General features: G+C 41.8%; 1 protein-coding gene across 1 annotated transcript in view; it reads right to left on the minus strand.

Annotated features, from left to right (window-relative positions):
* FAIM2 (Fas apoptotic inhibitory molecule 2) overlaps positions 1 to 25,142 on the minus strand; it is a 44,645-nt gene that overhangs the window by 19,178 nt on the left and 325 nt on the right. The window contains exons 2-5 of the mRNA XM_081934876.1: positions 20,193 to 20,379; positions 4,555 to 4,655; positions 3,399 to 3,463; positions 2,814 to 2,867 (exon numbers count right to left, since the gene is read on the minus strand). Coding sequence (XP_081791002.1) covers positions 2,814 to 2,867; positions 3,399 to 3,463; positions 4,555 to 4,655; positions 20,193 to 20,379 — 407 coding nt within the window. The remainder of the gene's footprint in view (positions 1 to 2,813; positions 2,868 to 3,398; positions 3,464 to 4,554; positions 4,656 to 20,192; positions 20,380 to 25,142) is intronic.

Below are 25,142 nucleotides of genomic sequence, written 5' to 3' on the forward strand. Positions count from 1 at the left end.
AAGCAGGAGAACCTATACAATTTGAGACATGTGACTGTCCAAGAGTTGTTGTTGTGGAGAAAATAGTAGGAGGGAGAAGTATTAGGTATCAGTCATCTTGTAATGAAGTAATAAAGGCAGGATGTTTTTTAAAAAACAAATAAATAAGTCTTTTTGTATATATATAAAGATGCGTACCTGCCTAAATTCTCTCTTCAAGGCCGTTACTCATAGTAAAAGAAATTCTCCATCTTCTATTGCTACTATTGGATTTTGATAATGGATTCATGGCTTGCATAGCTTTTTCCTGCTGGAATGGACTTTCTCTATCATTTTACAGGCCTCTCATTCATACTGATCATTTCATTTCCCTAACTTTGATTCCCTCTTGATGACCGGCAATTGAATATGCCAAATGACTGTGTGGCTTCGACTGAACTGTAGCCATTCTAGGTATCTGCCAGAGTTTCAAAGCTGGCAAAGAGTCCACCATCCCAAAATTATTGGCATTCTAAGTTTGCACACAGAGCTTAATTTCGATTAGGGTCCAGGTGAAATGCCTTGTCCATGAGTTTCTGAGATTCCTGGGTCATCACAGTGTCTGATTCCACTGAAAGCTAAAATACCTGAGCTGGCATTAAACGATGGAGTCTTGCAGCAAAACAAAACATGTCTCTTCCAGAGTAAACCATTCAATTCTTCTCTCCCACTTTTCTTTTCCCATTATGCTCATTTATGACCGATCTGAGATCTTTCCTTTTAAGATTCTTTCATACTGCAAAGCTGATACCTTCCTATAATCTCTCCGAGTTTGCATTTTTCTTACATAGCTATCACCCATTTGCATCTAAATTTGCACTTAAGAGTGGAGAAACACTTGTCTGTGGAGATGGATCTGCTAGACCAGTTTATGTGGACCAATATGAGGGTTTTTGACCTCCAAACTAGGAAGGTAAACTTCTCAAGAACTGGTTTTTCCATGTGAGCTGGTCTGATGAAAGCTGCACTTGCTGTCTGTACAAGTTCTTCTTCAGCCCCCTTTCTTATCTGAGGAAAAGTCAAGCGAGCAGTGAAGATGTTGCTGAACTACAATTCCCAGCATCCCTCTTTCACATAGATCAGAAATGGTAGTAGTTGCACTTCTGAGGGCCCACATGCATGAATATTTGAAACATTTAATAATAGGACTAAAGAGTGTAGGTACCCACTTTGCTTAAATATATTATCCTTTCTTAACATGCTCTTGTTATAGCTTAAATTGGGCCCATGAATTTGGGCCAAAATTGGGCCCCAGTGTTTGTTTTTAGTTATTGATTTGCTCGGCCTCTTCTTCAGCTTCTGAAAAAAGCCCTGCAAATTGGACAGGGGCAGTGCTGAGATTTCCTAGGCTTCTAATCACAGAAGGCAGTTATGCAAATGGGCCAGGATCCCATTCCCTAGAGCCATGATGGCGAACCTATGGCACACGTACCACAGGTGGCACGTGGAGCCATTCGTTAGGGCACGCGAGGCAATGCCCTGTCAGCTCCAGTGCACATGTCCGTGGTGGTCAGCTGACTTCGGCCTTCATTTTCAGCAGTTTTTCGCCGTCCGGAGGCTGAAAAACGGCCCTATGGGAGAACTGGACGTCTGTTCCTGAACTCCCAGGTTGCCCATAGGGCTGTTTTTTGCCCTCCGGATAGCCTCCGGGGTGGGCAGGGGAGGCTGCTTTCGCCCTCCCCAGGCTCCTAGAAAGCCTCTGGAGCCTGGGGAGGGCGAAAAATGGGTCCATCATGTGCCAAAAGCAGAGGGAGGGCAGAGGTCACGTTCATAGAACTATGGGTGTGGACATGCCCATGCACGACCCCCCCCCCCGTGTTCCCCCCCCCCCCCCGCTTTTGGCACGCAATGTGAAAAAGGTTAGCCATCACTGCCCTAGTGGATCCTAGAAAGAGTGGCCAAAGTATGCACAGAACAAAGATGTGTGTGTGGGGGGGGGCATATTGAACAACGCAAGGTTTATCCTCTGAAATTATGATTTTTAGTCCTTTTAGTTCTTTTGTCCTTTCCCCGTGTTAAAAAAGAATCTGTAGCAAAACAAAAATAGCAAAAAAAAGTGGGGAGATGTGCCCTATTTCCTTTTCTCCTTCTCCCTCACCTATTTTAAGCACTGAGTATGGATGACTGCAGGTAAAATAAAAGAATACTGATAATTCTTGACAAACAGTTTGCTTAATGACCGTAATTACAACAGCAATGAAAAAAGTGACCCTATGACCATTTTTCACAGTTACGATCTTTGCAGCCTCCCCATGATCATGTGATCAAGATTCAGATCCATGGCGACTGATTCATATTTATGATCGTTGCTGTGTCCCAAGGTCACACGATCCCCTTTCGTGAACTTCTGACAAGCAAAGTCAATGGGGAAGCCAGATTCACTTAACAACCAAGTTACTAACTAGCCAACTGCAGTGATTCACTTAATAACTGAGGCAAGAAAAGTAGTAAAATGGGGCAAAACTCACTTAACAAAGTTCTCATTTAGCAACATAAACTTTGCACTCAATTGTGGTTATATGTTGAGGACGACCTGTATAGATATGGTGACCAGACTGAACCCCTTCAAACAAACTGAACAATAAATAAATATAATTGGCTACCACCATTTTTACACTTTGATCCTGGTTGGCTAAGGTGATCTACCTCACCTTATCCTTGGGGGGGAAATGAAATGAAGCTACATGGTAATTTTGCAAATAATGTTTGTTTTTGTTTTTTCTTATCCTATACAATGCTGTGTTAACTTTGATGGCTGACATACAAATAATCTCTGAGATCAAATCTGTACTTACTAGGAAGCCCAGTACCAGGCTGGATTTGCTTGGATATATTCTTGAACTGGTTTACTGCAATGGAAAACACAAGAGATTAGAAGAATGAGAGCAAAAGATGGAGCACTAAAATCATTGATTAAGGTATTTAATACTGACCTAATTGAATGTTTTAATAAATGATAAAGTACCACCCTGCTAAGAACAACAGATATTGATTGATGCGGGTTATGGCTAACATAGAAAACAAAATAGAACACTCACTATGTTTGATGTAGCAAAGAATCAAGATACATTTGGATTTTAGTGCTTGATTAAAAATACCTTCCTTAAAGGATGCTCTGATCTGAATATTTCTAAGTGGCCTTCCTTAATGCTTCAAATATGCACCAAACTAAAACATGATTGAGTCATGCAGTATAGATGTATGATCAGGGGTATAATATTTATAAGAAAATTCTGCATGTTTAATTCCTCATTTGTAAAATGTGTAGTACGAGAATATGGGAAAAGTAACATTAATAGGGGAGGAAAATAGCAGACCAGAAAAGAAAAGCAGAGACAAAAGATTTGTTGCTAGGCAGGGTTACTAGGACAGAGACTTACCAGAAAGTGAAGAAAGCCACAATGGTGACTGTAACAAGGAGCTGAAGTAAAAGGATGCTGTAAACCTAATATAAAAGAAACAGAATAAATATCAGCCTGGCTAATGCTCAGCAATTCTTCTGAAGACCTGATAATTAAAAAGCAAGCCAGAACCTATCAACCTAGTTCTACCACCCACTCTTTTGGGGGGAAGTTCACACATTATATATACTGCAATCTCCTTAGGTGACCATGTTTTAGCCATCTCCATTAAGGGCCATGTAATCAGTACTGAGAGGAAGGAGTTGCTCCTGTGGACAAGTGTCCACATGAAGGAGCTGTTTTATGTGTTGAGGAGAACATGATCCAAGGGTGATGGTGCTACCTCCTATGAAGAGTCATTAGTAGAGAACACAATGTCAATCTATAGTGGAATGTAATCCAGATTCATGGGAGGGAGGAAAGGAGGGGCTCTTTCCCAGAGATAGTGGAGCTTTAAATATCTGTTAGGCAGGAAGAGGGCAAAGATGGACACCCCCCCCCCCCAAATTAACAGTTCACAGAGTACATCTATAGTTATAATTGGTTTAGTCCATCAAGATTTATGTCTGTACGCTAACAACAATAAAGAAACTACTCAGAAATAACTCCTTGTGTTGTTTCTGGTTCTTGGGGCCTGACAGAAACTCCCAGACAGCCACTGAGCCTACAAAGTCTGGAATCTAGGTCTAACATTCCTGAGTCTAACTCAAGACACAATTCCAGGCTCAAAGCTTTATATGGTTAGGAGTTTGCCAAAATTAGTTGGAATACCTTCAAGTCCCAGAAATTGGAGGAAACTGATGATCCAGATCTATAACTAAGAGGCAAGAATTTTAGATGGCCTGAGAGCTGATGTTTGAGCGTAATTTTAACAGTTGTGATTTCATTCAGTAGACAATTGACCTTGGCATTGATTATTATTTCTGAAGCCCTTCTTCATGATGGACTCCTTCTGGAATCAGCTTTAGTCTCTGATTCATTTCATCTGATGTTGTGCCTTTGTTCTAACACCTGTTCTTGATCTTGCGCTTCTTTTTGACCTGCATAAAAAGAACTAAGCCCTTGCAACCTACCATTCTTCCTCACTACTGATTAAGCATTGAGTTTGGTTTGGTCTTAATTGCTTTGACATTACCTTCCTGATGAATACCCTGCGCACGTTCTGGTCATCCCAGCTGAAACTTGTGAGGGTCTCAGTTTCCCCTGAGTATCCACTTCCATAATTAGGACTGGAATCTGAAACAAGTGGAAAATAAAGAATTTGTTTAAGCAAAGGGTATGTCATATAAAATGACAACTGTGCTTTTCCCTACTGAAATTTATGGCCTAAATATTTTACACAAAATTTCAGGTTTAATTTGAATTAAATTGAATTAACCTATTATCTGGTTGTTTTTTTCTGAGCTAATCAAAGAAAATATTGGAGACAAATTATACATCCATAGGGACCGTGAAAGTATAGAAGTCTATATTATGGGCTGGTTAGCTCTTCTGGCTGGTTTCAGCAGCTCACATTCATTCTGAGATGTCTATCCACTATATAACACAGCTTTGATGAAAACTTCCCTCCTTCCATCCACACGCCATTCTCCTTTCTTCTGAAATCACTTGCAGGTAATGGCAGTCAATCTGCTATGCTATGGGGAAAATATTTCCTTGCCCCAAACACTGTTAGAGGCAAGTAATGCTAATTCACAGTACCAGAAAATCAAGAAGGGTCTGGCCATACTTTTCCCCATTAACACATTTTATTCAAAGGCATACACTTTTGTGAGTTGCATCTCACTTCATTCCCTGCACCAAGTCAAGCATTGTTTTCCTATGCCAGTAATGCCCAGCTATGACAGAAATGGCCTTCAGAGGTAGACCATTACTCTAGAGCAGTGTTTCTCAATCTTGGAGACTTGAAGGTGTGTGGACTTCAACTCCCAGAATTCCACAGTCAGCCATGGCAGCTGTGGAATTCTAGGAGTTGACGTCCACACAACTTAAAGTTGTCTAGGTTGAGAAACACTGCTCTAGAATGCTTGCGCCTGTTTCTTCTCCCAGGGCAGTTGGGCTCAGAAAAGGATCAAAGTTCGCTCAACCAGTTCCGGTTCCGGCGGCAGCGGCGACGGGCAGCTCTTTGCCCGCTCCGGCTCTCCGGTGGGCTTCCCCACTCCTTGGGGGGCACAGGACACCCCTCAGAGGGGTCCTGCCGGAGGGGCGGCATCGCGGGGAGCTCCTGCAGCGGCGGCGGCCGGCGGGAGGTCTTTCGCGCGCCCAAGGCACCGGGGAGCTAGTTCGGAGGGCGCCTCGCGTTTCTGCGCCTCGCGCCTCGCTAAAGCCGTCTGGAGAATGAAGCAATTGAAGGAAGCAGCTGCGGTGCGGTGAGGTTGCTTCTCTCTTCATGCCCTATTTTGCACGAAGAATTAGTCAGCTTTCCTTAAAATAACTTTCGGAGTATTCTGGAGGCGCGGCTGGAGGGAGGGGGGTTTCCCCCCCCCTTGGACAAGCGGCGAGGAATAATTTTGCTCTCAGCCCCCGGGGAGGGGGGAGAGCCAACGAATGAAGCCTCACCCAGGTTGAGATGATTTTCTTTTCAACTTAATTTCACTTTCTACTGTGATTTGAGGACTTTTGGAACTTTTTAAAACTTTGTTATGCCTCTGTGCCCAAAACTGGCAGGGCAAGATGGCACACTTCCGTTGTCTTTATGAATTGTGAAACCTGACTCCACCTTTAAAATTCAGGCTTCCGGTCTTTGTCTCCGTGTCTCCCAGAGGAAGCTCTTGTGGATTGGTATTTTTTGAACTTTCTAGGGGAAACCTTTCATCTATTGCCAGACTTATTAGAGAGATTCTCTTCTGCCTGGTCTTTCTGCTCCCGGACCTCACCTGGCTACCCTTCTTTTCTAACTGTTTATCTTATATATGGACTGAACTTCTAACGTGATAAAGGATGGCATCCAAAAGACCACCTCCTGGGAAACCTGGCTTTGCCACGTCTGCTCTAACATCTGTAACATCCAGTCCAGCCACACAGTCAAAGATAACAGAACTGATGCAATCTAAGACTATAGAGATGGACTTTCAACAAATGCTTCAACAAATTTTACAGGGCCAGGAGGAAATCAAGAAACAGCTAAGGGAAATGAAAGATGAAATTAAAGAAAATCAAGCCCAAATTTATAAGAACTCACAGAGACTGGATCTTGTGGAAGGGGGGGTGGAGGAGGTGAGGGGGGGAGGGGTGGAAGCTGTGCAGAAAGGGAACAAAGATCTTGACATCCAACAGATGAAATTAGAATTTGAGAGAATGTCCTATTATCTTAGATTTCAAAATGTTATAGAAGAAGATGGGGAAAATATAAGGGACATTATGACAAACATTCTGGCTGACTACACACACAAAGAAAAACAACAGATGGGGTGGGATATAGACCTGGTTTATAGAGTGAACTCAGCTTACGCTAGAACACACAATGTACCCAGGGAGGTTCACATTAAATTCCTTAGAAAAAGCACAAGAGATGAAATTCTGGGTGTACAAAGGGGGCAAGCATTGACATATCATGATATGGAGATAACCATTCTGAAGCAGATCCCTAAGAAGATTAGAGAAAAAAGAAAAAATTATTCGCAATTAGCGAATAAATTATACCAGAAAGGGGTGTGGTTTAGATGGTTGATGCCTGAAGGTATGCTGATATTCTGGGAGGAGACAAGAATCAGAATTAATTCACCCATAGAGGCGCAGGCCTTTATGGAAAAAAATAAAACACTCCTAGAGAAACCACCAGACACCACAACGGACACGCAGGACACAGGAGGGGCCAGAGCTCTGCCAGTGGAGGGAGATGGGGCAATAGCAAGAAGACTCAGATCACAAAAATAAACAAGAAAATCATATTATTATAAATTGACCGAAAGTGAAAATGGAATTATAGCATCTAACAAATGTAATAAACAGGGAAGGGGAGAAAAATATACTCATTTCAGTATGAGCTGGGTGAATCTGCCATTCTTATATTCAGATAGGAGTGCAAATGAAACCAAATTTGGGTTTCTGAACATCTCCAGTTGCGGCAACATAGATTACCAACTCCCACAAATTTATATAAAATGCCTACCTAAAACTATATAACATGAGTGGACTAGTGAAATGGCGTGGAAAATGTGAAGGGAAATTGTAGAGAGATATATTTTGCACCTGAAAATATGTATGCACATGTACCAGTAGTGGGTTTCGATTAAGTTTACTACCAGTTCACTCATGCAACACTTCTGCAAATGTGCAGAATCATCCAGGTGGGTGGGCGGAGCCTCCCACAGTTGCCACTACCAGTTCACCCACAGCGACGTGCAGTCAGGTGTGGCAGGGGAGGCACAGCCTCACCACTGTCATCATGAAAAGAAAAAAAATGTAAAAGGAAAAAGGCGAGAGCTGAAGTCAGACTGAGCTAGTTGCTGCCTCACCGTGGAAGACTCTGCTTAACTGTTTAAAAAAGCCTCTAAAAAGTGCCTTCTACTATGAGGCAGGAGAACTGCATGCCTCATCTAGTCTGACTTTAGGCGTTTTATGATCACTCGAGCAGAGTTAAGCAAGGGTTAAAAGCCTAAAAATTCCTGATGGAGGTGAGGCACGCAGTTCTCCTGCCTCATAGTAGAGGGCGCTCGTTTGGGCGGGCTTCTTCAGAGGACCCGAGGCAAGAGCAGAGTTGAAATCCTCTCTGAAACAGCTGGAAACGTTACGTGTGGGTCGGAGGGAGGGGGAGGAATGCAAACTTCATCCTCCTGGTGCGGAGCTTTGGGCAAAGGCTCCTGTGGTCTCCTCGCTGGTGCTCTTCCCTCAAATCCAACTTTGTGTATGTGTGTGTTTGTTTGTTTGAGAGAGAGTGAGTGAGTGAGAGAGAGGGAAGGGAGTAGGAGAGATAGTCCAATCCAACTTCTGTGTGTGTCTGTGTGTGTGTGTGTGTGTGTGTGTGTGTGTGTTTGAGAGGGGGGAGGAAGGGAGAGAGAGAGGGAGGAAGGGAAGGGAGAAGAAAAAGAAAAAGAAAGAAGGAAACTTCTTTCGCAAAGGAGAAAAACAAATGCTGTCGCTTTAAATCGGAACTGAGCATGCCTGCATGTGGAATTCTGGGAGTTGAAGTCCACAAGTCTAAAAATTTTTTTGAAACCCACCACTGTGTCAGTGCCTCACCAGCCATAAACTTCACCGCACGTCACTGTTCACCCAATTTGGGGCGAACCGGCAGAAACCCACCTCTGACGGTACATATATGACTTTGAATTTTTAAGAACAGCTAGTTGCCAACTGAGGCAGAAACAGGACAGAACGAACATCTCTTGAAAATAATAAAGTCATGCAAGGAAAAAGAATCACCACAGATCATCTCTATATAAATAAGACTATTTTACAATTCTGAAGAGATAAACACACATTTTAAAAAGTATTGTCTAAGAAAGATACGTAGGTTGTTTTCAATTAATTCCCATTCTATTAAGTCTATTTTGGATTTTTAAAAAAAAAAAGAGATTCCCTGTTTTATAGCTTGCTTCTGGGCTATGTGGGTTCTGTGCATTTGAATCCTGGACATACGAAGGGAAAGAGAGACAAAGAGACAGAACAAACTTTAATTTACTTTTGAGGCTGAAGTGCATGGAAAGTTCCCATCTCCTAGATGGGCAATTTTAAAAGATGTCACAGGCGACAGTATCAGAGGTCAAAGATCTAATGAAAAAGAAAAATGTCAAAGATGAACCTAGAATGACTTTGAAAACTGCATGTTCCAGTTCTGCTGAAAGATCTGACCCACGAGCTGTAAAGCAGGATCAAAAGGCCACAAGGCAAGGGGAGTCTGGGCAGATGTTGTCCTCTTGGGATCATGTGAATATCACAAGAAAGCAACAGCATCATAATTTGTTTAGGCTCCAGTGACATGTGAAACTGCAAGTACTGCATGCCAAGGTCATGTGATTGGTATCACAGAAATCACGTTTCTATTTCAACTATTCCATTTACATTCTATCTATTGAAACACTAAACAGCTAGTCCTTCACTTACGACTGTGATTGAGGCTGGATTGAGGTTGTTAAGTAATGCCCTATTTTATGGCCCTTTTTTTGGGCAGTCATTAAGCAAACTCCACCTTCATTAAACAAGCATGGCGATCATGAAGCAAACCCATTGTGCGAAATCAAATTTGGGTTGGTCACTGGGACCAGAGATTTATTCTTCCGAGCTTTCGGACTCATGCTGGAGCCCATCTTCAGGGAATTTCTCTACTGCAATATACTCTTTGGGCTGTTCTGTGATTTATGTTTACGTGGTGTCTTTCTATTGGCTGATTGGTGTGTTGATGGCTGGTGATTGGCTGTCATTTCCTTGTGCTGCCAAGCCCTTGGCTCTTAAATATTTGATAGGCTGGTGATAATTCAGCATTTTATTAAATTATTATTATTAAATTTAATTTGTTAGCCGCTCCCTCTCCACAAGAGACTCAGGGCGGCGTACAATAAAAATATACATACATACATAAAAACATATAGATACACACATATACATACATATACATACATGCATGGAGGAGGTGATAGTTAAATATACATTACATTAATAATAATAAAAAATTAGCCATTAAAAATACCCCAAAATAATACAATTTAAAAGGACTGTCAGGAGGAATAGGATAAGCTACGGTTGAGCCAGGCCGGATAATTGAAAGAGGTGGGTCTTGAGCTTTACACGGAAGGAGCGGAGATCGAAAGTAATCCTGATGTCAGGGGGGAGGTCATTCCACAGGGCTGGGCCCATCACAGAGAAGGCCCTGCTCCTGGGTGTCGCCCCCCGACACTGTTTAGCGGACGGCACCCGGAGCAGTCCCTCTCTGTGTGAGCGGATTGGTCGTAGGGATGTATGGGGCAGGATGTGATCCCGCAAGTAACTAGGTCCTGTGCCATGGAACGCTTTAAAGATCATGACTGACAAGGGGCCTGTTTCCCCAGCTTCAATCTCCTCCCTGGCTGCTTTTGTGCCTGCTCGTCCAACAATCTTGGTTAGCTACAAAACTGAATGTGTGTCCTTGTTCATTGAAATGGGCAATGTATCCAATGGGTGTTTTTTTGCTTGAAACACTGGTTTCCGGCAAGACATTATAAATTACAATCACATGACCGCAGGATGATGCAAAGGGATGTAAGTGAGGGTCGGCTGCCAACTGTCCAAAATGTGATCACATGACCACAAGGAGGTGGGCAGCCATTGGAACTTCAAAATTAGCTTGTAAGTAGCTCTGGGGAGGTCTGTCGTAACTTCAAATAGCTGCTAAGGGACCAGTTGTAACCCGCGGTCTACCTGTAATGCTATCAGGGTGGATGGGAGGGTTGGTTTTATATGTATTAAATGTCACAAAAAGAACCCACGCCTTGTGGAGAGTAGGGGCTACAAATACATGTTGAAGCAATAACCCTCTTTTGTCACTATCCTCAACTATTGGCATTTGGCAGGGATTCCATCTCACCCCATTGCACGAAGTGAGCTATATAGCTCATTAAAATGTATGCCTTGTAATGCAATTTGTTAATCTGAAAAGGTGCGACCACAACTTTTTCCACAATTCTGGGTCAAGAAGAAAGAGGGATTCTGGGAAATTAGGCAGAGAAAACATAGCAGGGGTTTGGCAAAACCAACTGATTAAAATCCCATATTGGGGCTCAATATTAGGAGATGCATGTTCAGGAATCATGTCTCAATATAATTGTAGGGATGGTTGTGTTGTTAGCCTAGGATGATGTACAGGAAGCCAAAAGCAGTGCATTGGAGTTTAACATCACCATCATCACTACCACCACCAAGAATTTCCAATATTTTGAAGACAAACATTTATCGTAACATGATCTATCTTGGATCACAGCCTCTGCCATAAAGAAAATATTATTTTGTAAGGTGAAATATAACTCTCTGCTGTTTTTGCTGCCACAGGCCAACACAGTTACCACTGTAGAAAATGCACTGTAGAATTGCACTACAGATAACTCTGTTGTATGACAATACTCTCTTTTATTTTCACTCCTTTTCCCAATACCTTCAAGCAAAGGCTTGGTCTGTTTGATTGCTACTTCATGCTTGGCTGATAATTTTGTTGAGCTGTTTGTTATCTGATTTCCGGGATCTTTTTTGTTTAAATCTTTGCTTTTAAATATGTTTCGTAAGTGATTTTTTGCTTTTAAATATGTTTCGTAAGTGATGGAGATTTTCAGGAAATCTCCATCAAGAAGAACCCTATGGAAGACAGACAAGCAACCAACCACCTGATATGATGGTGCGTAAGATACAGAAACAAATTGTAGGACAGGTAGTCCTTGATTTATGACAACTTCTTTAACAACCATTCAAAGTTACAACGGCCTCCGAAAAAGTGACTTACAAACCATCTTCAAATTTACAACCATCTCTCTCTTTCTCTCTCTCTCTCTCTCTCTCTCTCTCTCTCTCTCTCTCTCTCTCTCTCACACACACACACACACACACACACAAACACACACACACGTCTATAGTCATATGATCACAACTTAGGTGCTTTGCAACTAGATCTTATTTTCTACAGTTGCAGCGTCTTACAGTTACGTGAATGGGGTTTGTGACCTCCTCAGTCAGCTTCCAACAAGTCTATTCAATTGGGGAAGGTGAATTCGCTTAATGACCACATGGTTCACTAAACAACTGTGTGATTTACTTGGTAAAAAATAGTAATAAAATCAGGTCTGGTCACACGATGATGATTCATGTTATGACCATACTGACTAATTCCAGTACCAATTGTGGTTATACGTCGATACCTATACCTCCAGAAAACTGGGGGGGGAATCATCTTCCAAAGCAAATAGGCAGCATTTTGCTAGCAATAAGATAAAATGAAATGGTGAAAACTATATATTTTTTGTACAGATCGGACTTTATTTTTCAGCTGTGGGTCAAATGCTTTCCTTATTCTTGAATATTAAGCTCCTGAATATAATTAATCCTTCTGCAGATGGATTCCCTTGGCCTTAGCTAATTGTCTGAGATTACCCACCTTGACATCACTTATGATGAAAACTCTGTCCCTCCAGAGACAGGTGTGTCTCCACTGCACAAGCCTGATTTTTTTTTTTTGAACAGTTTGTATCTTGTTTAAGCTGACAACTAAGAAAAACATTACCCAAGTTTCTGAATTGAAATAACAGTCTGAATTATTTCATAAACAATCGGACTGCTACTACACATACCATATCCAATTAAGAAGAAAACTAGGCATTTCTTTGTTTAAAATACATATATACAAATTTAGGTGTGTGTAAATAGATAGAGAGAGGGGGGGCGGAGAGGGGGAGAGAGAGAGACTGATCTTCAAATAATAATAATCTAAACCAAATTGCACCTGCAAAACACAGCTCTATTCAGGTGCTGGGTATTGATGGACAATGACAAGATTTTTCTTTTCTCTCTACTTATCGTGGAAGGAAACCTTCAAATAGAGGGCCATCCTGTAGGATGCATAGACCTCCAATTTAAAACGATGACAAATTCAATTAATAATCGAAGTCTACAAACATTCTGTAATACAGTATAGCATGATGACTCCTGTGGAGTTTAGACATATACCATTTTAAAACACTTTATCCCACTAGTTCAAAGTGGCTGTCAACAACCCCAGTAAAGCAAGATAAAATGAATAAAATGAAGTAACCAGTTCAAGCACAGCAGTTATAATCAAAATGCCATTCAAAAGAAATCGCTACAAAATTGAACAACAAAATCTTGCCAAAAGTTTTTTTAAAGCCTCTCTCAGTCACATATGTAAGGTAGCTGGAGAGGGTATTATTCTACAGCACTCTTCTCTAGGCTGATGGTTTCAGTATGAATTGGGACTACAGCTGAGATCCCATAATTCTTAGCCTACATGGCCAGTAACTAGGTTTATCTAGAATTTTGGGAAAACTGGTCCTAATATGCATGGGGGAAATTCAGCTTAGTAAGGCTCCCTGAGACCTCCAGGCTGATTTCTGTCACCAAAAAGGCTCCACTTAATATACCTATATCTCAAACAACAGGAGGAAACAAAACAGAACTTTATTGTTGTTATTGTTAGTTGCAAAGTCGTGTCTGACCCATCGCGACCCCATGGACAACCTTCCTCCAGAACGTCCTGTCCTCTACCATCCTCTGGAGTCCATTTAAGCTCACGCCTACTGCTTCACTGACTCCATCCAGCCACCTCATTCTCTGTCATCCCCTTCTTCTTTTGCCCTCAATCTTTCCCAGCATTAGGCTCTTCTCCAATGAGTCCTTCCTTCTCACCATGTGGCCAAAGTATTTGAGTTTCATCTTCAGGATTCAGAATTGTGTAGTGTATATATATATATATTTGCTTCTCATAATGTGAGAAATTATTCTTACAACATTTGATACTCAAAAATGTTTTAGGGCTTAACGCCCAGTAGTAAAACTTTGAGCTTAAGCTTGGAAATAGACCAACCAAAAATGGCAGCTAATACAATGTTGATACTTTGTAACAACATAAATCAATATCCATAATGTCATATTTTGCATAACTAAAATTGTCAAAGCCTCCTTAGATGCAGTATCATTTCACCTGTGTTAACAAAGGCATGTTGCACTTGCCCTAGGGAAGGATCAGGCAGATAGACCCGATGAAATGAGCAAAAATATTCTAAGTTATAGCTTCACCTAAGCATGCACGAGCCCTGTTTCCTCTGAGAACAGGAACAAACCAAAACTTGATTCTTTAGTAGGGATGTGGCTCCATCTTATCTTAAAACATAGACCTAATCTATCTATGCTCCAACACATGGGTCCCCACACCCCAGGCCAACACCAATATCAGCCCTAGGACTGTTAGGAACTGGGCCGCACAGCTGCAGGTGAACGGCAGGTGAGCAAGTGAAGCTTCATCTATATTAGCAGCAGTTCCCCAGTGTTAGCATCAATGCCTCAGCTCCACCTCAGATTATCAGGCATTAGGTTCTCACAGGAGAGTAAACCCTACTGTAAATTGTACATGTGAAGGATCTACATTGTGTGCTCCCCCACCCCTCCCCCGGTCTGTGGAAAAATTGTCTTTCACAAAGCCAGTTCCTGGTGCCCAAAAGGCTCCAACAATACTCATCATTAAAATTAATCTTTCGTCTGTAAGCTGTCATTCTCTCTCTCCTCTGGTATCAGGATAAGTTACCATAAGGAAGACATTGGGAATTACATTTCCTGGTCTTTAAACAAATGTAAAAGTTTTCTCATATGATTTCATTTGCTGCTATATATATGCTACGTTAATGACCAAATCAATGCTATGCTCTATTAATGCTTATCCTCTAAACCTGTGATGGCAAACCTATGGCACCTCTCTCTGGGTACTCAAGTCGTCGCCCTAGTTCAGCTCCACTGCGCATGCATGTGTACCTCCCGCTGGCCAGCTGGTTGTTGGGTCTCTGCTGTGAGTGGGGGAGGCACATGTGAGGGGTGTGCGTGCATGGGGGGGCAGGGGGGCATGCGGTGAGGCGTGCACATATGCGTGGGGGTAGGCACGAGCAGGAGCCATGCATGCATGTGTAGGGGCAAGGCACACACACAGGGGCCGCATCCACATTGCATTTTGGGGCACTCGGTCTGGGAAAGGTTAGCCATCACTGCTCTAAACATTACAGATATTAATAATAATATAGACATATCTCAAGATAGGAATCTCAGACACATATTTAGGGCTACCCGTTTTTTTCAAAACTCCAAACTGAATATTCCCACCATCTACTTAATATGATACATTTCACATAACCATTATTAGTCAGGGAAGCAACAGGGTATGGGGAGGGGGAGGGATAATTCGGATTTATCCATGTTATTGCTCAAAATATAATGATAACCCTAGATTTGCCAGCAAATTCCACTAAAATCTTGTGCTACTATAAAATTTCAAGATCAATATCCTGTAAAAGCAGTTATTGACTAAATTAAATCGCTCCCATAAAGAGCTAAGAGAATCAAGCATCACAACTTGCCATTGTGGTAATGGTCAATAATTTTGGCCTTTGGGCAACAGTACCACTTTGGCATTACCTTAAATCAACTTTCCAAATGCCCATTTGTACAGTAATAGCTAAGCTAAGAATTAATTGATCAGTTGCATTTACTGTATTTCTGTAGGGATTCCAGCTTTGTGTTGGTTTTACGCAGAAAAAACTTCTCCAAAGGCATTGAAAGACTCTAGCAGTTAAAAGAACAAAAACAATGAAGAGCAATGGGAGAAAAGTTTTGCTGCAAAGTTGTCCTGTCCTCCAAGTCACTGCATTGTGATGACACAGGACTGACTGTAATCTTCAGGAGACTGATAGGATCTTCCATTCACTGTTGCCATGATTTTTAGGGGCTCAATTTCTCTTCTCTAGTCAGTTATGACTCAAAGGTATTATCTAAAAAAGGCAAGCAGGCATTGGATGTACCCTTCCCCAATCTTTCTGGTATCTTCCAACCCACACTGCTTTTTCCCAGTGTCTACTTCACCATCCACCCCCAACTTCTTGGTATGTTCTCAATGCCCCATTCACCTCCTGGTCTTCTATTCCTGATGAGCCACCTTCCATCTTCAAAACAACCCAAAACCTTTTTTCTATAAGTTAAATAATAGCCACTGGCATGGCAATATTCAAAGCTAAGCTGTTTTTTTTTAAAAAAATAAGCAACCATAAAAGCTGGCTTCACACATAATGGCAGGCCATAAGGTTGGTATATTGTGTTCAGCCAAAGGTAAACTAACTATACTGGCTAATGCATTATGCCACCAAGGTTAGCCAGTTTTCTAACCATAGTTAGATGCAGTGACGTGCGGTGAGGCTTATGAGTGGTGAGACTGGTGACGTCATCAAACCGCGTGGTTGCTCCGATCACACGGGAGCAGCCCAAACAGAGAAGTTTCTCTTCTCAGAAATGTCAGAAAGGGACAGACAGGCTGCCGCAGCTCCACTGCAAAGACATTTCTGAGAAGAGAACCTTCTCCTTTCTCTCCCTTCCCCCCCCCCCCTTCTAGCACTGATGATGTTACCTAGGCATTTTTTGCATGGGCGAGCCCGGGATCCTTGCAAGGGGAATGGGACCACGTGTGCAGGCGGCTCCTCAGCCGCGCACAGACTCAGATTAGCACAGCTGCGATCCCCTTCCCCTGCACACGTGGTCCCATTCCCCTCCTTCCTAAGCCAACATGAAGGGGACTGTGGCTGCGCTGATCTGAGGCTGGCATTGAGAAGCCGCCTGCACACGTGATCCCATTCCCTTTGCAAGGATCCCGGGCTCGCCCGATGCAAAAAATGGCGAGATCAGCACACTAGGGCTGCTGCTGAGATGTCCAGGGAGGCTAAACCAAGCCGCGTGCCTCTCCCAGCCACTTTCATGGCTTCCCGGAGTAATTTTTTTTTATTTTCATGATGAGAGCGGTGAGGCTCTGCCTCCCCTGCCTCCCCTGACTGCACGTCACTGGTTAAATGGGAGTATCTGTACATATCAATAGTACTTAGACTTATATACTGCTTCATAGTGCTTTTCCAGCCCTCTCTAAGCGGTTTACAGAGTCAGCCTATTGCCCTCAACAATCTGAGTCCTCATTTTACCCACCTCGAAAGGATGGAAGGCTGAGTCAACCTTGAGCCTGGTGAGATTTGAACTGCCGAAAGCAGTCAGCTGAAGTAGCCTGCATTACCACATTCCAACCATTGTGCCACCTCGGGTCTTTGGATATCCCTTTCAGATATTATCACAACATATTGGCAGGGGTACTTAATTTTATTTACAATATTATTATGCTAACCAACATTTGTATTGCAGAGTTGTGTTCTATAAAATTGGCACAAAGCTATAGCAGACTTTAATTCATGAGAAAAAGAATTATGAAGGGAAACAAATATATAAGATGCTCACTCTTCCTTAACTAAGGTTAGGGGATTGAAAATACTAGGTCTGCATCCATACACAATCTATATTTACTACTTTTGGAGTCTGGTTAAGTACTTATGGTACCATGTAATATTGATAAAATAAACAAGAATTTGGGCAATGTTTTTTCAGCATAAATGTACTGATCCGGGATTTCCTAATTAGCAAAAAAAAAGTGGAATAAAAGAATATCATATAGCATCATGAAAAAGTATGGAAGTCTTTAAGAAGATGTTGGATAGCCATTTGTCTGAAACGGTATAGGGTTTCCTACCTAGGCAGGGGGTTGGACTAGAAGACCTCCAAGGTCCCTTCCAACTCTACTATTGTATTGTATTGTATAGTATTGAAGCTCTTGCACTGTTTTTGTGTCCTATTCATTATTTAATGTACTAAAAAAAATCTAGGATAATAAGATGATTTGTTCAGAAATGTTTCAGTGTCACTTTCTGGTATTGTAACTGCATGGAACATCTTCTGGCTTGCTTCGCATTGCATTCGAACTTTGATTTGTTCTTCTACACAGGCCATCTCAGATGGGGACCCCCCCCCCCCCAAGTAAGACTAGATATCCACAGTAACATCTTGGCATTGATTTGGAAGAAGCTGGTAGAAGCCCTTAGGATCCCTCTCCAAGCTACAGTGGTTAAAGATAAAGAGGAAGAAGCCCTTACCTACAGTCATTTCTTCCCTTGCAAGATATTCCCTCATCTCCTTGATCATCACACAACGTATGCCTTCTCCCTTCTGCTTTGCTGTTCAATTCAGGGGACACTCTTCCCCCCTTCTATTCAGAATGCAGATGCATATGTATCCACTGTACATGCCCCACTCCTTTAGAAGGTCACCCCAGTTGATGACTTAGATGTCTTTCTACATAGATTCTTTCTCAAGCCAGAAGGAGGGATGACAGAATAACAGAGTTGGAAGGAACCTTGGAGGTCTTCTAGTCCAACCCCCCGACTCAAGCAAAAAACCTGTACCACATCAGACAAATGGTTGTCCAATGTCTTCTTAAAATCATCCAGTTGTTGGGGCTTTCTGGAGACAAATCATCCCATTGATTGGTCTAACACTGATTGTTTCTCCTTAGTTCTAGGTTGGTTCTTCCTTGATTAGGAGAAGAAATGAAGTGAGCATCAAGGAAGCTTCTAGGGTTTCTGAGTATTTTGCTTCCACCAAATAATCCAGCCTCTCCTTGTGCAGTTTCCAAGTGATCCATCTAAGATGGATGGAAGGGAAGAGGGAGAGAGGGCTGGGTAAAGGGCTGTTATTGCTGATGTTGAGGTAGTAGCTTATAGTGGCAGCAGAGAAGATAATGATACAATTTTCACTGCTTCCTCCTTTCCTCCACTGCAAGCTTCTACTAAGGCCCTGTGGAGCATGAAGCAAGGAGTGAGACAAGGTGAAATTCAAAGCCTCTTCTATCTGGGATTCAAACCCACTGCTTCCCCTGTTTGTCTACCAACATTCATGTTCAAACATGTCCCTTTTTTATTGAGATCTCTCTTACTAAAAAAAACCAAAATCTTATAGGCAGTGGTGGGATCCTCCCGGTTTAACAACCGGTTCAGTGATCACACGATTTTGCACGCCAGCTTGCACTTGCTGCAGAGTTTGAAAAAAATCTTCACTTCCGGGTTTCTTCGGAGGAGTAACACAGCTGATTCGCGTGGCAATGTGCTCTGCCACGCGAATCAGCTGAGAAGATAAAGGTAGGGAAATAGTGTGGGCAGAGGAGCCCACCTGATCATCGAGCCCACCAGTTCGTTCCCAGCTGATCGTCGGAGCTACCAGTTCGCCCAAACTGGTCCGAACTGGCAGAATCCCACCCCTGCTTATAAGTAGGTTGTAGGCCGCTTCGGAGACTGTAATTTTCTTTTTCTGAGATCACACTGGGAAGCCCAGAAAAAGACAGGCTGTTTTAATGAACATCAGAGAGAGGATTGAGCTTGAGTGAATCCAAAACACTTTCTCCAAATCATATTTTGAAGCTAGTACATAATCTTAGTGACCAGACCCCACAGCCCCAGTGAGCTTTTATGACTTATGATAAGCCCCTTATTTCCAGTCTGGTAACTTAAGCAAGGTAGAGGGAGTGGAGAGTATTTCAGAATAGTCAAGATGTCAATTATGACCTCATAATTGCAGCCATGTTCCTTTTGTATAGGTATAAACATATCCAAAGGGATGTGGTGGCTCAGTGGCTAAAACACTGAGCTTGTCGATCAGAAAGGTCGGCAGTTTGGCGATTCGAATCCCTAGTGCCGTGTAACGGAGTGAGCTCCCTTTACTTGTCCCAGCTTCTGTCAACCTAGCAATATGAAAGTACATAAAAAATGCAAGTAAAAAAATAGGAACCACCTATATATGTTGGTGCACCTTCAGCATTTAGCCATGCCAGCCACATGACCATGGAGACGACTTGGGACAGCGCTGGCTCCTTGGCTTTGAAACGGAGACGAGCACTGCCCCCTAGAGTTGGGAACGACTAGCACATATGTGCGAGGGGAACCTTTACCTTTACCTTAAACATATCCAAAGGACTTCAACCATATCACTTTTTTGACTTTCCCTCTGGACACTCCTAATTTCCCATTTCTATTCCACATTGGTTCTGTTTTCATGCAGAGGAAAATATATTTGATTGTCCTGCAAACGAAAAGTTATGGGGGTGTAATTTCTCAGACAGAAAAACAAAACCTTTTTGATCTGAATTTCAGATCTACTACAGCTTCAACGGACTGATATGGGGCAAGAAGTCGCCACATTTCAAAATGAGTGAGATTATTTTGTTTGAATCAGACAACTCACTGGGATCCACGTACGCCCAAGTGGGATGGAGAGGGACATTCAGTGGGGGAGAAAAGGCCCCAGCTTTCATCCCTTCTGCTGAGGTTGCCTCTTCATAACTTGGTGGTACTGCAGGGGCACTGGGTTCCTTTCGTTCGGCATTTCCTTGCTGCCCTTCAGAATTTGCAGGCTTGTTGTTCACAGAGAGCTGCAAAAGGGAAAGAAAAAAAATAGATTACTTAAAAAAAAAAAAGAATGATAATTTTTTCTTATAAATTTTACAATAGGGAGAGATGGAGAAGAGAATCAAAAGTAGATGAGGGTCCAGGGTTTGAGGTCCAGGTAGTTCTTGACGTATGACTGCAATCGAGGCCAGAATTTACGCTGCTAAGTGAAAAAAATGTGTTAAGTTCAGTTTTGCCCCCCATTTTACGACTTTTCTTGCCACGTTTGTTAAGTGAATCACTGCAATTGTTAAATTAGTAACACGGTTGTTAAGTGAATCTGGCTTCCCCCGTTGACTTTGCTTGTCAGAACATCACAAAAGATGACCACATAAATGTCAGTGGTCAAGCATCCGAATGTAAATCACATGACCATGGGGATGCTGCAACGGTTCATAAGTGTAAAAAAATGGTTGTAAGTCACTATTTTCAGTGCTGTTGTAACTTCAGACGGTCACTAAATGAACTGTTGTAAGTCCAGGACTAACTGTATATGTGTGGGTGATAAACCTCTTAGCCTGGAATAAATGCAGGGGAGGGATGCATGAGCAGAAGCCTTTCCCCCTGTTTTTCTGACCTGCTCTTGATTTCCCTGCCCATTGAGAACGGTCAGTTGATCGATCCATCATACACCTTCTTACATGGAGGTTTACAATAAGGAGCCTCTGTCTTGTCTTGGGAATGGGGTAGCCTTAATGCCCAGAGTGCATTCTGCAAGAATGTCCAGAGCAATATTGTATTAATTTACCTACATTGCTTCAAGCATTCCAGCAGAATGCACTGACTACGGGCATTAAGAGTGGGCATTCTCAAGACAAGACACAGGCACAGGATTTGGTGTTCAGTGATGCTCTTGCTTTCCTGGCTTAGAGCTATTCAGGCCTATCGCTTCTGGAATTGTAACATTTGAGAAACGTCTCCTGCATGATAAATTCTAGGTTCTCTTGCTCCTCAATCTCAATTTCTCTTTTGTTTTGCTTAGTTACTTATTATTTTTAAGAAAAAAATCCTCTGGTGTATTTAAAATCCCTGAAATCATCTAGGTTAGTAATGCACAAAATGGTTCGCAATGTACAGGAGCAGCTATATGTCTGGATCTCAAGCAAGTGATCTTCCAAGTAATGGTGAGATTCAATTTTTTTTTACCACCGGTTCTGTGGGCGTGGCTTGGAGGGTGTAGAATGGCTTGGTGGGCGTGGTTTGGTGGGCGTGGCAGGGGAAGGATACTGTAAAATCTCCATTCCCTCCCAATCAGCTGGGACTCGGGAGGCAGAGAATAGATGGGGGCAGGGCCAGTCAGAGATGGTATTTACCGGTTGTCCGGGCTACTCAAAATTTCCGATACCGGTTCTCCAGAACTGGTCAGAACCTGCTGAATACCACCTCTGCTTCCATGTCTGAATTGGACTTGTAATTTTAGCTTCAGACAGGAAACAAGCCTAAATTCAAGATACACCAAAGGAGAAGATTAAATTGAAATAACAACCCCGTTTCCATTGCTCAGATTATCAGGAATGACTGTCCCATTTTACAGATATTTATATATATTTAAAAAACTTGCCTTCCTTTCAAATAAATACATTATTTCACCTACTGCTGACAATACATCACCATGAAAAATTACTGACTGAAATCAAATGTAGATATTTACAGTAGCTTCTTTCTCACTACTACACTGTACCTTCTGGAAACAAAACTTTTCATAAGATTCGTTGTCAGTTATTTCAGCCAACAGCAGCTGAATGAAGGCACATAAATTATGAAACTTGCAATTTATTTATTGTATTTTTTAGACATAATTCATGTCTTTCTTCAAGGAGCTCCTGAAGCTTTTATTAAAGAAAGGCCAAATCTGGTAGATATTAGTCTCCAAATAATGCCCCAAGTATCATAGTGTCCATGGGCACTTTTAAAAAAATAAAGTAATGCCTAAACTTATATCGAAATATACCACATAGACTCATGGATAAGGCCATCTCTAGATAAAACATCTCTGGACTTTTTAACTGAAATACCATTTGAAACACATCAGTCATGGATAAATTTTATATTTTAATTTACACAATTGGCTTATATGTCAGGGATGATGAAGCTGAGATGCCTCAAAGAAAAATGTCAGCCTCCAAGATCATCTTAATTTCCCCCCCCCCCAAAAAAAAACCCAAACCCATCTCTCAATCATAGACACTGTTTTAAGAAACAAAATGAAAGATAAATAGTCCAGGGCTTGCTTTGAAAGAAAATATCTTTAGGCCAAGAAAATAACAAAAGAAGGGGTAGTGTGGAAGATTGTGCAAGAATAGTTGGGATAGGGGTTACAGGGGGGTATCTGATAATCTACAAAATGGCAACTTTGCAGGTGTATATATCTCCAAAGGCAGCTATTTTATGACTAAATAAGCTTCCCAAGCATCTATTCTATTATTATATTAATTTAAACAATACAACTAAAAGACGAACGGAGGTAGAGGCAAGCATTTTGTATTGCCTCATCAGTACCTACATTACAATAACACAGTTAAAATCAGTCTATTATATGAATGTCAGAATAATACTGCTGTTGACAACTTTCATTTAATTTGTGAAAGTGCTCGTATTTTAATTTCCTAGATTGCTCTTAGTATTCTATGAGATTCTTAAAAAGTTGAACAGGTTGGATAAAATCCCATTTTCTGTTGCTATAAAGTCATAAGACTCTTTTCTTCTATTCCTCCTTTCATTAAGCCAACAGAAACCAAGAGAATGTCATAATATGTCTTATAGTTTGGCCCAAAAGTGGGAAACAATGATTCTCTGCATGTAATTGAACAATTTCCAGTTTAGCTAAGGATGTTGGGAGTTATAGCTCAACAAAACCTGCTGGGAAGCACACAAATTACCCGATTCTTCAGCCAGTCCAAAAATAATCCTTGGATAGCAAAGCCACACGCCCATATATTTCCCATAATATAGACAGTGCTCCTTGATATCTCCACTTTAAATAACTGATTCAAATTAGAAATTCCTGTTAACCTCAATTAGACTTCAAAACTACCCTGTTTCCCCAAAAATAAGACCTCCCCGGATAATAAACCCAATCGGGATTTTGAGCACATGTGCTAATAAGCCCTCTCTAGAAAATAAGCCCTCCCCGAAAATATTGCAACACAGCAGCAGCCATGAGGTGGCCACACTCGCCACCTCCTACACCTAAAAAATAATAAGACCTCCCTAAAAATAAGGCCAAGTGTTTATTTCAGGGGTCAAACAAAAATAAGACCCTGTCTTATTTTGGGGGAAACACGGTAGTACTAGGTCTGCCTAAAGTTGTAAGCTTGTCATTCAGTTTGGGTTAAGTCACTACTGTCCATCACTTAGCATCCGCATAAAGACAGACAAAGCTTTTGATTGCATAAAGCCTCCCTGTAGCCACTTTCAGCCATGAAATGACAAATTCTATACAGATTATGATAATTAAACACATTTTCACTGAACAAGCTGAGGCAATCAGTAAATATTCAGAATCAGAAACGCAACAAGAGGGTAGCCCAGAACTGCGTCACTGTGGTGCTGCTGAGGCAGGGATGATCTAATGCAAAGGAACAAGCTCTTGGAAAGACACACGCACATACCCTGGTGCTCACCAGGATTACAGTAACCAAAATTCCCTTTCAGCAGACCCTTCGGGGATTGTAGTTCCATAACATCTGGAGGGTCTCAGGTTGGCTAAAAGGAGAGTTGGAAGGTGGGAATTGGGAAGAACAGTGAATAGGGATTGTTGCCCCCCCCCCCCAAAAAAAAAGAATCTCTCCAGCCAAAATGACCTGCTTTTCTTCAATGAAGAACACACACTATCATTCCGTACCCTTCCTAAATGCCACTGGGTAGCCAGAGGAGTGCAATTTGAATCCACAATTTCAACATCCCCCAGACACATTCTGTTGCCCAAGCCAAAGTTACATAATTCCCCTTCTGCATATTATGACCCTAAGTAATGTTACTGAATTGTTGATTGGATAATGTAATAGTTTGAATTATTTATTTTTAAAAGAAGAAAATGATATATTGTTGGACATCTGCAAACCGGTATATATCTAGCCCAAGGATTGAAAACAACTTTAAAAATGAAGAAAGAAAACATAGAATTCAGCATATCAGTCCAAAAATGGATGTTTGCTTCTCAATCCATAATCTGCAGTTCTCTGAGTGAAGACTTATGCTGCTTCCTGAATTACAGGTTCTGGATTTAGGACCTGATGCCTAGTCCTTGTGACATCCCGAATGACAAAGTTGGGACTCCCGATAAAGGAGCACCTATAACTTGCAGCCAACATGATTTTTAGACCATTATTAAATACACCATTCATACCATAATTTGCCATCCAGGAATCCTAATACCTATCAAGGGCTAAAATTCAACATTCAATTAGATGCTATTGCTAAACTGCCAGGGCAACATATTTTTTAATTGGTGGGGGGGAGAGGGGACCAAAGCAAGCATGGAGAAATTGCATCTCTTATGGATTCAGAAGTCACTCTCTCCCCTCCTTTCCCTGCTTGGGGAAATAAAGATGCTTTATGGTTTATGAGTAGTCTAAATTAGGGTAATTTTTTCTAGGGCTGCTGTGAAACTTAATCTTGATGGGAGTGTAGGGGAGGCAGGGCAATCAGCCCTGTATTAATTGAATAATTTAAAAAAATCTCTTTTCCATCTGTATACACCCAGCATCCAGAGAAAGCAGATAGTTTACAAGCCCTCCAGATAAAG

Source organism: Natrix helvetica (genome assembly GCF_964273705.1).
Source record: "Natrix helvetica genome assembly, chromosome: 1".
Lineage (NCBI taxonomy): Eukaryota > Metazoa > Chordata > Lepidosauria > Squamata > Natricidae > Natrix > Natrix helvetica.